Source organism: Acipenser ruthenus, chromosome 17 (assembly GCF_902713425.1).
Source record: "Acipenser ruthenus chromosome 17, fAciRut3.2 maternal haplotype, whole genome shotgun sequence".
NCBI lineage: Eukaryota > Metazoa > Chordata > Actinopteri > Acipenseriformes > Acipenseridae > Acipenser > Acipenser ruthenus.
Window position 1 is genome coordinate 7,565,347 of NC_081205.1, and position 16,884 is coordinate 7,582,230.

General features: G+C 36.3%; 1 protein-coding gene across 5 annotated transcripts in view; it reads right to left on the reverse strand.

The window, feature by feature from the left end:
- Nucleotides 1-16,884, reverse strand: part of LOC117423548 (dual specificity mitogen-activated protein kinase kinase 4) — a 43,709-nt gene that overhangs the window by 2,973 nt on the left and 23,852 nt on the right. For all 5 annotated transcript variants that reach the window (XM_034039518.3, XM_034039521.3, XM_034039519.3 and 2 more), the window contains 6 exons: nt 16,149-16,268; nt 15,760-15,811; nt 13,022-13,149; nt 2,307-2,384; nt 1,529-1,677; nt 833-878 (listed from right to left, as the gene is read on the reverse strand). In XM_034039518.3, the coding sequence (XP_033895409.3) occupies nt 833-878; nt 1,529-1,677; nt 2,307-2,384; nt 13,022-13,149; nt 15,760-15,811; nt 16,149-16,268 (573 nt within the window). The remainder of the gene's footprint in view (nt 1-832; nt 879-1,528; nt 1,678-2,306; nt 2,385-13,021; nt 13,150-15,759; nt 15,812-16,148; nt 16,269-16,884) is intronic.

Below are 16,884 nucleotides of genomic sequence, written 5' to 3' on the forward strand. Positions count from 1 at the left end.
TCAATAATGTACTGTAGAAAGTAATAAACAGGGTACTGTAGATGCTCATTCCTAGATAGGAAACTAATTGCATAGGGCCAAAAACTGATTGCATAGGGCCAAGAAAATGAATCTGTAAGGCTAAAATCAATGCTTTTAGAAGTCACACATCTTTTCTACATTTATCCCAGTTCCCCTGCAACTCTCAGCACTCAGTTCTGCGAGTAAACAGGAGCTGCGGGTGGTACCCTACAGTAAAGGAAAGACACAGCTTTTCTGCAACTCCATGGAGATGGAAAAAATATCACAATATTCTTTCAATACTGTGCTCTATCATGTAAAATCAGAAGGATACTGCAGTGGAATGCAGTTATCAAATATAGTGATGGAAACTAAAGTATTATACACAGACACAGTTGGCTAAAGAAATAATTATACTGATTATATTGTTTTAGTTATAAACCTTTGGATATGCATGGATATTATTATTAATAGAGCACTAACGGGAAGGAAAAATGCTGAAGTAATTCATTAATACCTTATATAAGGGTTACCATTACTTGCCCAGCAAACCACAATATAAATTCAGTCTGTTCTAAAAACACTACATCTTGACTATCTGAAACTTGAATTATCAAAAACACATCTCATGTTGCAGTAGTAAGATTACATGTAGATCATTCAATATCAGAAAATAATCCATCTACTTTACTACCATTACAAAACAAACTGAATAGATTCTTATGGAGAATTCTTACAGCAAAACAGACAAATACCACATTTGATCCAATCTGACCAAATGTTAAGTAACATTTTATAAAAAAATATATATATATCCATATACTGTACTTACCAGAAGCTCTTTGTACTTTGGCCTTTTTGACTCATCCTTCGTAAGGCTTGAAATAAATAAATAAATATATTTAAAAATAAAATAAAAAAAAGCTTAGCATTTACTTTGTTCACCCCTTATAGTAATAACAGTTTATTGACTAAACCACAAAAAGAAAAACTATATCAATGATAACAAATAATGGCTGTGCACAAAGCCATGGTTGTGCATGGCATCTGAGTCACTACAGAACAAATCACTAATCTGTACCGTGAAAGGGAGAACTCACTTTCATTTTTAATTCAGTGTAATCAAACTTATTTTCCCCAAGAAAGTAGACATTACTTCAGTGATACTTTGCATATACATGTAAAAACCCCAAGCTGTTTTTGAAGCTCCAATTTCAATGTAACATTACAAATCCTAAAAAACAAGGTGTCATTGTGTCTTAGTACCATGAGAACCAACTGCCATAAAATTAAAGAATAAATATCAATCATCAAAGTCCCTGCATTTAAAAAAAAAAAAAACTACCAAATTGGGAACCTTTACCTGGTAATAAATAGAATACACAGTGAATATCTACATGACAAATGGTTATTTAAATTCAACACTTTGACCAGCAGATGGCAGTGTTTCCAGTACACAACCACATACCAGTAGAATATGATTAATAGCTTGTTTCACAAGTATAATTCCTGCATCTACCACACTTACCACAGGTTGACGAAATTGATAAACATGGGGGAAAACTGTCTCTCCTCAGAGTTACTGAGCTGTGGGGGCTCTCCTTTCACGACCTGCGTTAGCTGGTCGAATACACTGTTCCACTTGGGGTATGGGAATCGGCCGGTGGCAAGTTCGTACTGTAGAACACAACAAAACATCTATGACAAACCTCAGATAGAAGCAATCAGTTATAGAGGGTTCATGTTACACCAACAGTAAAGATAAACTAACTATGCTCAATTTATTGAAGTAATGCAAGGTCAGGATTGGTCACCTTTGCATTACCCAGTCCTGTTCAATAGATAGCTCAAGAGCCTTACATTACTTTATATTTTTATGGCTCTTTAAGAACACCATGGAAACGTGAACAGCTCTTTTCAGCCAAAAAGGTTCAACGGATCTGTTCTAGATGGAAGTGTAAATATGGAATTAGGTACAAGGGAATTCTTGCTCCTGTGGTCTCTTTAGGACGCAGAGCATTAATACAAGTACGTTAAAAAGAGTTAGAGTTTTGAATGTTCTCCAGTATTTTGGTTAGGTTTTATTTTTCCATGTATTTAAATTTTACAAAACGATCCAGTTTATCTTGTACTTTTGAAATGTTAAAAAGTGTATTGAAATACTTTGCCTATTTAAGCGGGGACGATAATCTTTTTAGCGGTACAAAGACATTTAGTAAGGAAGAGGTCTGAGTTTAGTAAAAAACAGGCAAAAGAAAAGCACTGCATTCCAAATATAGACACTGCATGGCTAGAAACATACTCACCAATGTTATTCCCAAACTCCAGACATCTGACCGAACATCGTATCCCTGTCTGGAAGCACTTGGGTCTATTCTTTCTGGCTATGAATAGAAATTAAAGTTTTAATTTACAGCATAATTCCTAATTTTGGAAACAGATTTCTGAACTGTTAATTTTACAATATTGGCTATTAATGGGTGTCAGCTAAAAGACTGCTCAACCCATTAGGCAGAACTGATGAGCCTCGTGGCACAGCATATTCTTATTTCATTCGTTTCAAGAATCTGAGGCATAAACTAGACCTGGGTGGAAGAGTCTGGCACTGCATCTGTCCTTGAAGCACTTAAATCGGGGCTATGGGATTTTTACTTGCAGCTTTCAAAGTGTAGTTGTCCAAGTTAATCCCTATATAGGATAACAATGCCATATTATAGACTTCAAGGAAATCTTTCATAACATCCACCCATTGATTGATTAAAAAATGATCAAGAGATCATGAAACTCCCAGTCACAAAATGCTCATGAAAAAAATATCCCTGTAAAAACCGGGCCCATATTTTGGGGACTTTTTGCAGAGATTTTACTGTACAGTAGGGAAGTATTAGTGTATAAGACTATGTGTACAGTACTTAATTGTGTATAGAAAAGACTGTGAAGAAATACTGAATATGAAAGAAATTGAACTGCACTGTACACTTTCTACTATGTAAACACCAAGACAAACACCACAATTTGGGCCCACATATTTTTGACAACGTTTAAACTCTAAACTATTTTACTGTACCGCCAAATTCAATGTCCAATATACTAGACGAAATACAACACAGAGCTCAAATAGCCAATCAATAGCTTTAATTCAACTACATATTAAATTTTGCAAAACCAGAACCGTACTCAAAATATTCCTACTTTCAACCTCTTCGTCTTGCTTAAAGTGCCTCTTTATGCATTTTAAAATAGGAGCTTTGAAAAGCCAAAACAGCAAGAGACACTGAAGAACAATAACAACAGGAGTACCATTCCTGCAGGCATAAACCACAAGTAGGGTGTTGTTACTTGACAAAGAATGTGGAATATGGTAATTCAGACAGAAGGACTGCTACTGGGCTTGCATGTGTACTGCTCTTGCAGAATGTTGTGCATTTCTATGACCCTGTGCCATTTATATAAATCACGTTTTAAAGTGGCAGTGTTCTCCAAACACAAGTTGAATGTATTACAGTAGTCTGTGCACTTACTTTATCAAACCTTGTTTGCATCCCAGTTTGTTTGTATTCCACAAAGGGACACACATTTCCCCACAAAGTTGCTTACCAGTTTTCTAAAAGCGACACTACATCCAGTGTTCTACTGCAGCAATGGGTGGTTAGGAATGTAATCTGCAAGATCTGTTATAGCTCAAGAATCAAAACTAAAAATGAAAATGTATATAACTCTCATATTTTACATTAAACCGACAACCACCCTACTAACCAACAATATAGTTATTCTGTAGTCCTTAAGTCATACTAAAGTAAATGCTGTAAAATGCCCCAAATGAATTGTAAGGTAAAACATGCAGACCATAAATCAGTAAAATATTAACCATACTTAATGTGAGACTAGAAAAAAAAAACACTTCATAGCAATAACAATGATTTATTATGATTGCTATCACTGTGTAGGATATCAAATAGGTACATGACTAACAATAGAAACATCTAATCCATCTAATTGCAGCCAAAATTGTAGCTTTATTAACATTACATCAGCTTCCGAGGACCTTAAAGGAAACTCTAGAATAGCTACTGTATTCATGACTTCATGTTTTGGATGACCTCCAAATTAGAAGCAACAGATATGGCATGCCGTGATATTTTCCTCAAACACTCTGCATTTTACAGGGTTATGCAATGTCTCAATTGAATGGTATTTACAAGTTTTGGACTAAAAGCACAAATTGAAATGCCATACGATGTGATCTGAAATAGAAATCTGTCTGCTAGGAAATTAAGGTTTTGCATTTAACCCTTTACACTGCCATGAGATTGCTGGTAGAGAACATCACTGGAACAGACTTTTTTTTTATTGATTTCTATATGCAGTTGACCTCAGGGGTAGGATAAACACAAACTAAAATAAAATAAAATAAACCAAAAAGAAAGTGGTTAATAAATTATAAGGATTTGTTTTAATGATATAAAACAGCCTCAGATCTAAATACAACTGCCTTTTACAGTAACTCCCTCAGGGGTGATTTATTGACCCTAAATACCATACAAGAAGGAGGTCTGCAACACAGCTTGGGTCTGAGTTATAGGCCACAGGAATGAAGATCATTCATGGTTCAGATCAATTAAACAGACCCCTTTATATTACCAAATAAAATATTTTAAAACATACAGTTTCAGGATAGATCCACGAGATGCAACCGCCTGTGAAGGGAATATTGCTGCTTTCCATCATTTTCTAACATTTTTCCAACAGCACCGTCAGACATTACAGGCATTAAGTCCCCACATTGTGGATCTTTTTATCCAATCCAAACCAAAATCCTATCCCAACAAGGTCCTTAGTTACTTAATTCGGGACTTAGGTTCAATTTCACAATTAAATACCTGGTTGAAACATGGCTCGGGACTGTTCAATTCAATAATTAAGCACATGGCTGGAACTGGATAGAAACATTTCCTGGACTGGATAGAAACAGTCACTTAGTAACGGTGAACTAAACTCTGGCTTTTTACTACCAATATATTTTATGAGTTTATCGTTTCTCATTGGTATTCATGTAGTACAACAAAGAGGATGGTCCATCCAGTGCATGCTGAGAGGAATCTCAACAGCTTTCACGAGCAACGAAATGCACAAAAAAAAAAGTTAAACATCAACAACCTCCAAAAAAGTGATTATTGCTGTGACCTTGCATACCCAGAGTAGGCCAACACATTACTGTGCGCTTGGGGGTGCAATGTAATCTGACTGGGAATGCTGCAATGATTATTCAAATACAGCCATCTGATCAATTGTGACATTTTGCAGTCAAATAATCTTCTTTTGACTAAATATTTTGACTTGGTCCCTTAAATGCAATATTTTAGATTTGTTCTTGTACTCTGGAATAGCAAAGGAGACTTAAAACATTATACATCTTGTATGGATTATATTATAAAAAAAAATATTTAAAAAAACAAACATTATCAACGCAATATTCAACAGAAAACCGTTTACTATGTGGCTGAAGTTAGATAAAAGTCCCACTTAAGAAGGTAAATGCAATTCAATATAATAAAACAGATGTATTTATCAAGCCAGCATAGAACTAAAAAAGCAGCTACCTCGTCAAGTCAGCACACAAATCTGTAGCAGTAAAAGGCTGCAGCTCTTTGGTCCACACAACTTACATCAGCAGCCTACCAAATAATTCATGAAATGCCTAAGCTCTGAACAAAAACCACTTAAATCAAAAGGGATGCCAATGATGTCACCCAAATACTCGGGCTGAGAAACTACCTCGGCTTACTCATTCATAAGCTGAAAAAAGCAAGTAATGTCATCCCAGCGTGGGACCTCCAGTAGCTAATCGTAGATCATTACATCAGCGAGCGTAGAACCCACACACAACGGCTTGCACTCCAAGCTTAGGTCATGTCTGCACTTACTAAATCTATAGCCTTGCTTGGATCCGGCACAAAGGAAAAGTTTCAGCAGCTTGCTCTCCAACACTGCAAGTTAAGACTGAATAAATCCGTTATTCTCATGAAATGACTTGTATAGTTCAGTTACATGCGTGATGTGTTTTCTGCGTGTCTTTCAAGTATCCTTGGTGAACTATGTTCCTGCCTAAAATTTCTGTCATGGGTGGACGCAGTGATAACAAAACGAGCCCTTGGGCCGCTGAACGCCTATGACAAAAATACCGTATCTCGTGGTCATTCTGTCAGTACAGTACAGAGCTGCCTACCAATGACTAAGTACTAGAGATTGTAGAGGCTTACTGGTTATTAATGAATAAATACATTTCAAACAAATCCATTAGTTATTTTATCTAGTTATTTATCCTACTTTATTTTAATGTATTTTCTATAAATAATATATCAGTAAAGATACTGAAGCTCCCCAAACTAATTTGAAGGTATTGTACATTCATCTATTACTTTTTACAAGGCAATAGTATAGAGTGGGCAGAAAAATAAAAGTGTGGACTCTAATGTACAAAATTATATTACTATACATACTTTCTTTCACACCGGAGGCACGAACCTATCACAATACTGTTACTATTTTTAGCTTTACTTTAGCAGGGTTAGAAACTAACAATATTGTGCTACTAGTAAACTTCCTAGTCCTGATGTAAACTTACTAGTCCTTATGTGAAGTGCCTAAGTTGGAATCAACAACAACAGTTGGGGTCCCTAAAAATAGGCTTAGATTTTATTTAACTAAAAAATAAACTCAGTTATGAAGATCAATCACCTGTTTGCACCTCGTTACTGAGCGACTAACTGTACTGTGTGCTGAGAAACTGACACTGAGCACCAGACGGGATGACAGGAAAAAATTCTCTCAGCTGTGTCACCTTTGCCGGCCATGAAGCTCTGCCTGAAATTGACACCGATGACACAAGTAAAATGTTTATTTTATTGTACATGTGTTGCTATTTACAAAAATGCTGGCTGACTATGAAATACTTTCTACAATAATTAATGTGCACATGCAGTCTTCATTAAAGTCCCAATTTAAAAGACAGTATGTTTCACTGTAGCCCTCGGGATGAAATTGTAGGTGGCTATTTTTTATTTTTTTTAATTAGCAGTGGGAGAAAATCGTACAATAGTACAACAGAATCTGCCATAACAGATGGGCGCTACTATAGATACTAATGAGCATAACAACTACAAAAGAAAAATGAGGGAAACACAGATCTTTTCAAGAAAGCTGGGAGTCTTTGTATAAATGGATTTTATATTTTTAAACGCTGTGTGACAGGGTGACTGGTGGTCTGACGTCAGGCAGAAGCAGGAAGGAAAACAAACCAGTACTGCAGAGTAAAGTAAGTGACGCAGCGCGTCTTTTTATTTTTAAATCACAAAAATAAAATAAATATTTAAACAAAAAACACACTGCGCTCACAGAGCAAAATAAAAGGGTTAACAAAACAAATCTCGAACACGAAATAACACGATCAATAATAAATAAACCATACAGGTCAGGCTGGGCAGATTGCCTTCACTGTTCCCTCTCTGCTCTCGTTCTCTCCTCTCTAACACCCCACCTCGAGCTGGAGAGCTGCAGGCTTTTTATATTCAGGTGACCATCTCCCAATTAGCAACAAAATTAATCACTTAATTAATTCGGGAGATGGCCACCTTCTGCACGAGTTTAATTATTCCTGGCAGAGGACGAGCACCAATCTCGCCTCTGCCAGAACACGTTTTAAAAATAAACAAACACTCGGCTACGCCGTCCTAAATAAGGCGGCGCTCGCCGTCATATAAAATACAATACAAAATTATAATAAACAAATACAAAATAACACAGGGGCGGAGGGGTACCCCGTTCTAAAAAATAAATAAACAAAACAATGTACAGGGCACCTCGCCCTGTTACACGCTGCAATAACAGTTCTGATTGTGAAGCATCCACAGTATAATTTGACAGAACAGGTGATTTATTTGCACTATGCGGGACCTTATTTTCCCCCATTGGTGCTTGAGCCCCGGAGCGCTCACTAAATCACCGCCTGTGCACCTATTATCAGCGATTTAAAGCCTGGTTTTCAAACAAACAGGTTATCGCTCACCAGTACTGTATTGGTATACGAAAAGTTTGTTTTAAAAAAGTAATTTCAGCTTCCAATCACTTAAAATATTCTGACGAAAATGTAAACACCACCAAGCAACAGATAGCGAGTCCCAAGCTTTAAACATGTTACTGTTTATAGATAAGAACGTAACTTTATTATGAATATATTGTGTTGTTATGTTTTAAGCAACATACTATGATAATGTTCATTATGCAGTGTGGAGCAGTGGTTAGGGCTCTGCACTCTTGACCGGAGGGTTGTGGGTTCAATCCCCAGTGGGGGACACTGCTGTTGTACCCTTGAGCAAGGTACTTTACCTAGATTGCTCCAGTAAAAACCCAACTGTATAAATGGGTAATTGTATGTAAAATAATGTGAAATAATGTATAATGTGATATCTTGTAACAATTGTAAGTCGTCCTGGATAAGGGCGTCTGCTAAGAAATAAATAATAATTATGGTAATTGTTTGTTTGTTAGTTTTAAAACGTTCAGTAAAACGTGGCCTGTTTGACCTCGTTAGTACAACCGGCCCCTTTGCTGATGACATCTTCAGTCAGGGTCATAACCCGGTATAAATCTCCACGTTTTTGTAAAATGACTTTACGCTTACTTCAAAAGACGCAACGTGTTTCATTAAATTTTAACGATAAACTTTGCATCCCATGCAGAGGGAGAACACAAACGGTAAAACGTCATTAACGGGGTTGGCAATGCAGGGGAGATTTGCTACACCCCATTAGAAGACTGAACGTGAGAGTATATGTGTACGTTTGTTTTAAGTACTCAGCCAGAGGACTATTGAGTCACAGACATCAGCTAGTCCTCATCAGCTTTAATTCGCCTCAGGCAAGCGGGCTTCAGTCTGTGAGATATTGTTGTGTGTTGGCATTCCTAATTAAAATAAAATGGTGTTTATGACTGAAATTGAATAAGTATTGCTTTTTTTCTTTTTCTTTTTTTAAATAGCGGTATTTATTTATTGTTGTTAACTAGATTTTATTGTAGATTTTTCTGCAATCAAAACCTTATTTCTCTTCCAGAGTAAAATTTAGAGCCCCGTGTTTCTTTGACACAACTCAATCGAATTTAGACGCCATCATTTAAAAACATGTACATTCTGATGACAGTTCCCTGAAGCTTGAGCTGTAACCTGCTTTATTCAGACTCGATCAGTCGTTTATGGATAAGACTGTCGTTAGAAGGGATTTCCTAACTATGTTAAGATAGAATGAGACAATTAGGAAATTGTAGACACTGCTGACTTAGGAAATGCTTCTGTAACACTAAGTTAGGAAAAATCATATATCTTAGCCATGAAAGGTAAGATAGGAAAGCAAGTTAAGAAATTGTTCTACAAATAGTACAAATGTATTTTCTTTTGGTAGTGTCATTCATGAGTCAGAGCATACAATACTGAACACAATGCTGCTGCTTTTGAGGCTTCAAAACGACAGCAAAATTCTAATAAGGCACTTGTCATGGTATGCAGGATTTAGTCATACTTACAACACATTTATAAAGCAGATACAAAATAAAGATAATACTAAAATAAAAACTGTCAAATGTGTGCATATGAGAAACTCCAGTATTCTAAACTCTAACAGTAGCAATATTGAAGAAATTCTAACACAACAAAACTGACTTCAGTCTCCCCCTTGTGCACAATATACAAGTGAAGGGGTTGAAAGGATGGGTATGGAACATGTAAAGCCTCACGCCCTCCAAGCAGCTTTTATCCCACCTACATGAGAAATCTAAACAATTGTAGGAGGAACGCCTCTATGCTTCCAGGCAGATTAATGGTTTAACCCTGCTCTCCTGAATATTTTACCTTCAGTAACAATTCACTAAAACTATGCCAATTCGTACACAACCCATTTTCCTTCATATAAAAGAGGTGGAAAAACAGTTTTGACCCTCAGACAGTACATTCTGCTTCTATTGGAGTTGTGCAGCAGAGATTTGAGAACTTCCTGGTGTCAAAAATATTCCCAGACAGCATTTAAATATTGCAGTAAAAGTGTTTCTAATTATTTCTTTGGCTAACATATACTAGGGGCCATAGTTCATTTACTCTTAATGTATTATTATATTTAAAAAACAAAGACACAGTATAATTGTGCATTGCAAACTCTCGTTGAGAATACAGTCACAGCCCAACAAGATTACAGAATAAAAATGTAATCTAATCCAATGTGGTTACCCAAATATCACAGCATTATTTATCATGTCAAGTTACATATGAAAACACAGTATGAGATCTAATCTATTATCTGCAATCAAACCATGGTTTTAAAAAGTCAAAATGTACAGCATGTAGGTTACAGTATTATTTAGGTGTTTTTTTTCCCCCCAGTTGGTTTTGTATCTACAGGCAAAACTGCAGACAGGCACCAAGCAAAACTGCTATTGTCATCTAGAAACAGGAAACTCCAGTGATACTGGTGTGGTTCACATGCCTTTGTTGTGAGCTCACTGCTCTGGGAACAACAAAGCTACTTCATTCTGAAAGATCCATGAATGAGGCACAGTTACACACACTGGACAAGCCCTGCATTAAAAGGCTACCACCAAATTTAGCATGGAAACCAAGAGGACTCCAGCCATAACTTCACAGTCCACATCTATAAATAATATTTATACCATCAAGCGGTAGCTAAGGACTAGGGGTGTTGCGATATGGCGATAAAAAGATAATCGCGATATACATTAACGATTATTCTATCATCAACAGTGTTAATTATCGTGGTAATTATTTATATTTATGATTTTGCACACTGAGAAAGTCGCATCAACTGGAAAGAATGCAGAAAAAACTATAATAGGAACATCCAGTAGATGGTGAAAATGAACCTTTCACTGGGTTTTATTTAGCCACAAAAATCAACAAGAGCAGCGTACAACAAATATGGAGGACAGCGAGAACGACAGAAACAAACTCTTTCCTCTTAAAAAACCCCCGGATATAATCAGTTATCTGGGATCATTCTGGTTTTTAAAGATAATGGTCAGGTTATTGAAGGGGACGGACCAATTTGTAAATGATGTCGAGCTGTTCTTTCAAAGAGCAGCAACACGACGGATATGTTCACGCATTTACCACCAAGCACTTTATAAAGAAGCAACATTGTTAAGGAACAGTTTATTAAAAACAGTTTTAAGTAAAACCAATTGTCTGTATCACAATAATCCTAATGTGTTCAAGTTACATAGCTTAAGGAGGACAAACATTTTAAGACTATGTAAAACAGACAAGGATATAGCGAGTGTGGTATGTACTTGAACGTCAGTATATTTGGCTACTCCCTAAAAAGCTCAGCGCACACTACATCCTTGCGGCTGTTTTCTAATTATTTATTTTCATCTAAATATTAGCGTTTTCAAACATTAATTAACTTTTAACATTTTGTTGGTGTACAGGTAAGAAGTAAAGTCATAAAAACCACATCAGTTCTGACTCCTAGCGTCGCTGTTATTGTGGTCTAAAATCTGTTGTCTTAACGCAGTTATTTCGCCTATTTTTATTTATTATTTTTTTATTTTTCGTTTAACCCAATAATAGTGTAGATATTGGATTTGTGAATAAGACATTTTTAACATCCTTAAATCAGACTAAGAATTATGAGAAACACCCAAACGAATCAGGTAAAAAAAAAATAAAAAAAAATAAGGACCAATCTTGATTAAAATGGCACTTTAGTTTATCTACAGTAATTGATACCTATGTTTCGCAGATGATTAAAAACAGTTCTGAAAGCTCTGTATTTAAAATATTACGTGTCTTCTGTTGCATTATAATTAAGCACTATTTTTTTCAATTTGGTTTATAATGTTGTAAAATATGTTTTAATAAATAGTTAACACTTTAAATTTGTAAGATTTTTTTTTTTTTTGTAGTTCTTTGTTGTAAAATATCATGCTGTATCACAATTATCATGCTAATACCCCACAGAATAATCATCAGAGAATTTTCATATCGTGCCATCCCCAAGGACCAGACTGTGTGGTCCAGTGGTTAAAGAAAAGGGCTTGTAACCAGGAGGTCCCCGGTTCAAATCCCACCTCAGCGACTGACTCATTGTGTGACCCTGAGTAAGTCACTTAACCTCCTTGTGCTCCGTCTTTCGGGTGAGACGTAGTTGTAAGTGACTCTGCAGCTGATGCATAGTTCACACACCCTAGTCTCTGTAAGACGCCTTGGATAAAGGCGTCTGCTAAATAAACAAATAAAAAATAAATAAAAAAAACTTAACAACTAAAGTCAAGAGAATCACCAAAGCCTTCAACCTTGGAAAGTTATGCTAAAGACCAATAGTCAAACTTACTGTAGGAGGCTTTATTTTTTGTTTGTCTTGTTTAAGTCACTGTTTGCTGCATTACCAAAGCAGATAAAATAATTGCATTACCAAAGCAGATAAAATAATTGCATAACTTTACAACCTTCCAAAGGCAGGGGTGGGCAAAGTCAGTCCATACAGACCAGCTCTTTATTCCAAGCCTGTTCTTTTCTTCATCATGTGATCCATTACCAGATTTAGGCACCACGTTAAAATTACATAACATTTTCTGCAAAAATGTCCCCCTATTCACTTCACACAGCTACATGAAAATTGTAAAAAGCTGTTCACATACTTGAATACACCTGTCAACAACAGGGTCTTAAAACAATGCAGCTCTACTGTCCCTGGATTATCAATATATCACCATTACACAGCTCCCAGTTATTAAACTTGTGCCACCTGGACACTTTGCAAGTTCAAAGACTTCCATTATAATGCAGCTCGGCTGGCAGTGGCTCTTAAAACCAGGGAGCCAACTATGGCTCCTGCCACCCATCTTAAATCATAAGACACTGTAATGAATACTGAGATGTGCACCACAAGGTTTTCCAATCACATGGTTTAACCCATTCATAATGAGTGCACTGGCTCACTGTTTCAGACAGACTTACCGCCATGTAAGGTCTGCATCCTGCATCTCTAGTTTTGGCAATGGAGTCCACAAGCTGTCCACTAATGCCAAAGTCGCAGAGTTTAATGTTGCCGTTCCGGTCCAGAAGAATATTGGAAGGCTTGATGTCTGCAATGGAAAAGTAAACTTTAAGCTACTGTCAATATCAATTAGTCAATATAAAACCCCCTTGAAAAACAATGTTCAGTTCTAGTTCTTTTTTTGGAACATCCAGTTAGACAAGAGCACATTTAGCATACAAAATAAAAAAAAAAGTTGATGATGATTCACACCGAGATGTAAGGCTATCTTGGGAGCATTGACGCATTTACAAAAAATGTGATATACAAAGCACGTAGGAGGATTGGCATTTTTCATTCCTTATTCAGATCATGCCACATTCTTGCTGAGAACTCTATTATTGGATTATAAAAACAGCACACAGCCTCTTTTATAAATTTTGATCTGAGGTATAGCAAAATGAGAATAATGATAACAAATGGAAACCTGCTGTAATATCTTTAATTCTACTCGGGGATTCAAATAAGTGAAGCATGCAGCCCAGAATTAAAAAATGAGCTCTTCACACCTTACCTGTAGATCACGAGCACAAATGCACAACGCAAATTGTTGAACACAAAGAACAATACTTATGCCACAGTAAGTGAATGCCAATATTTCAAGTTAAATTATTGAAACTTTTTTCTATAAAAAGTACCTTTTTAAAGTGAAAGCTGCAGTCACGACATCCCATAACCCGAGACTTTACTAGTACCTGTATACATTTAATTATTGCCTAGCAACCACAACACAGCATTCCTGAATATCCCTAGTTGATTTACTTATGATGTGTGAATAAAATTTTTTTTTAAAAATGGGAATATGTACAAAAAATTAACAGGTACTGTGTTTCTTGTAAACACTGCAAGGGGTTTCTGTAACACTTTAATTAAATCACTATAAGGTAACTAAAGCCCATTTCACACTAGCATGATCTGCTCGAGTCAGAACCTACCCGGTGTCATGCAGGTCGGGTAAGTGATTTCACACTGCTTTTGATAAAGCAGGGTTCACATAAACAATGCGTGTATCAATGCCCCGGAAGCAGCTTGTTACTGACACTTCCATCCAAGCGTCTCTGGATTGAACCGTCGGCCCAAATGCTGATTACAGCAAATGTTTCTTCATTTCTGCTGCGATGTGTCTCAAGCAACAAAAATATGGTTAAACAGAATAAACAGAAACATTCCTTGCGGAAGTGAAACTTTCACCGCAGGCGTGGCTGTTTTTTATTGCGTCGGCTCACAAACGACCGTCAAGGATTTTGTCTTGCTCAACCCGGGTCAAAGCGTGTTGACCCACATCCTGAGGTGGGTCACTAGGACCTGGGTCTGGACCCAGGTAAGAGTACCAGTGTGAAAGGGCCTTTAGTTTGTTTACTGTTCAACAAATATATTTTAGTGAAAAACAGTGGTGGGAAAAAAATTACTTCATAGGAACACGTTGGCAATGAAGTGGTTTATTGGAAGCACAAATCGGAAGTACTTACTTGGTGTTATTTGTGCTATCTTTCATGCTTGGTTTGCTTCATGTGCAATAATGCAAAAAAAAAAATCTAACTTAATTTAAACAAATAAAATTATTCAGAAATGACAAACGGGTTAGTCTACTGTTTGCCAATCCCTATTCCAAGTCAATCATGTAGTTCTATGTTTAATTCAGTTATTTTCTCTCGTTATCATACTGACCTCAATGTGAACATACAAAAAAAGTATGTTCTGCATACGACAACTGCCCTATTATTTTTATTTGAACCCTATACTATAGTTTATTTACTGAATATATAACATTTCTGGCAAATCAGTTCTCCTTGAATTATAAAAGCAGTGTTCTATAAATCAAATTAAAAAAAAAAAAACACCTCAAATGAATCACAGAAACAAAAACAAAAGCACTGCAATGACTAGTGTCTAGAGAGTCCATTGTATTGCACATAAAAACGCATACACTGTTTATTTGAAAAAGTCCTATTGCTGACCTCGGATTCCATGTGAAGGCCTACAGATGATTTGCAGACAGCACTCAGTGAATTAATTCCCTAACAACCAGGAAGAGCCTCACAACAGCACCAAGGGCAATGACTGCCCTCCAGTGTGTGCAGTGAGGATTCACAAACTAACAGTAGTAGCCTTGGCAATTGTGGCAACAGCACCTAATAATGCAAGTCTGGTTAAAATATAAATGAAGAACATTAAGGAACACTCCCATCCATGGTTATATCTGAATTACCCCTAAAGAATCCCTATAAAATTCCAGCTGTGACTTATTCCGGTGGAGTATGGGGTTGATCAAATCAAGGTCGAGAAACGTTTATGCTTGTGCTTTCATCAGTGTACTGCACTATTTAAGACACTGTTCATCACAGAAGACTTCAACATCATGCCTTTCGGCACAAGTCGCTATACAGAAACATAACTAATTAAATAGTTTCAACTGAAGGCCAGTTCACGGGTTTACCATTTGCAGTTCTGAGAGACGCAGATTCTGTACTGTAAAAATAAGTGCATATTATCAAAGAGACATCTTCAATTACCGTTTTAAAATTCACCTACATGAATCCTAACCTAGCTTAGGCAAGGAGAATAGAGGATTTAGACGACTGTAATAATCAGTCTACCAGTACTAAAATCCTTTTTATTAAACATGTGTTTAAGACTTGAATCCGAATAAAAGACTTACCTCTGTGAATTATTTTCAAGTTTTCTTTTAAGTGGTTAAGTGCTTTCACAGTCTGAAAGAAAAAAAAAGGTTAAATAAGTTATTTGTAAAATAAATTGGCAACTTTTACGAAGCGTAAAAGACACAGAACACACAGTGTGTTCAGTGAACTGGATTTTAGATGATTCTGTTAACGGATGCCATTTTATGAAAATTTTAAAAGAAACAAACAATCTTAAAATCACACATTACAAAACTACAGTAAATGAATAACAGTCTGAATTAATTTAGGCCAATATCTCAGTTAAGTAGAAATGTTTATGGGCTAAACATGTTAGAAATAGTAAACTAAAGTATAGCATGTACACATTTCAATCTAACAGAACGAGTACCACTGTTGAGAAACTTACAGCTAATGTTATTTTGCCTAATATTTCCTCTGGAATCACATCATCTAATGCACAATATACATATTTGTAAAATTTGTCGAACGAGGTAGACATGAGTTCCATGCAGATCCAACAGTCACCCTGAAAGACAAAAAAAATTAAAATCTATTAAACATATTTTAAAAGATAACTCAGGGGAAGGTAAACTACATTTTGAAGGATGTGGCTTTTGTTTGAAAAGTTTAGGCTTAATCTTGAATCTGTGTGCCAGTTTCATTTTTGGGGTGATCTCCATTTTCTAGTCAACTGTTTTTCTCATTATGAAACCATAATTATTATTTTATTTATCGCCATCTGGTTCAAGAAAACATGTCAAACCAAGTACTCATTTCACCATGTGAGGAAGCCAGACACTACCCTCAGACATGGTAACCCTAAATTGGAACCAGATTCTGTTGGGTTATTTCTTCACATATAAACTGTATGCAGGTTTAGCACTAATATATCAGTAACTTATTTCTTAATACCATAAAAAAGGCTGGAATGAACACAATTTGTGTTCCCCATACATGCAGTCTGGCCACTAAATTAGGACCTGTCCACCCAATTGGATTTGGCATCACCCTGATGTGAGGCATGTTCTGCTTGTATACCCTGGGTCCCTTGATTACCCTGGAAGGCCAAATGAATGCTGCTTTTTACTTACAAGAACCATTGTGGATAAAGCCCATTCACTGTGTCAGAATTGTGCGTGAAT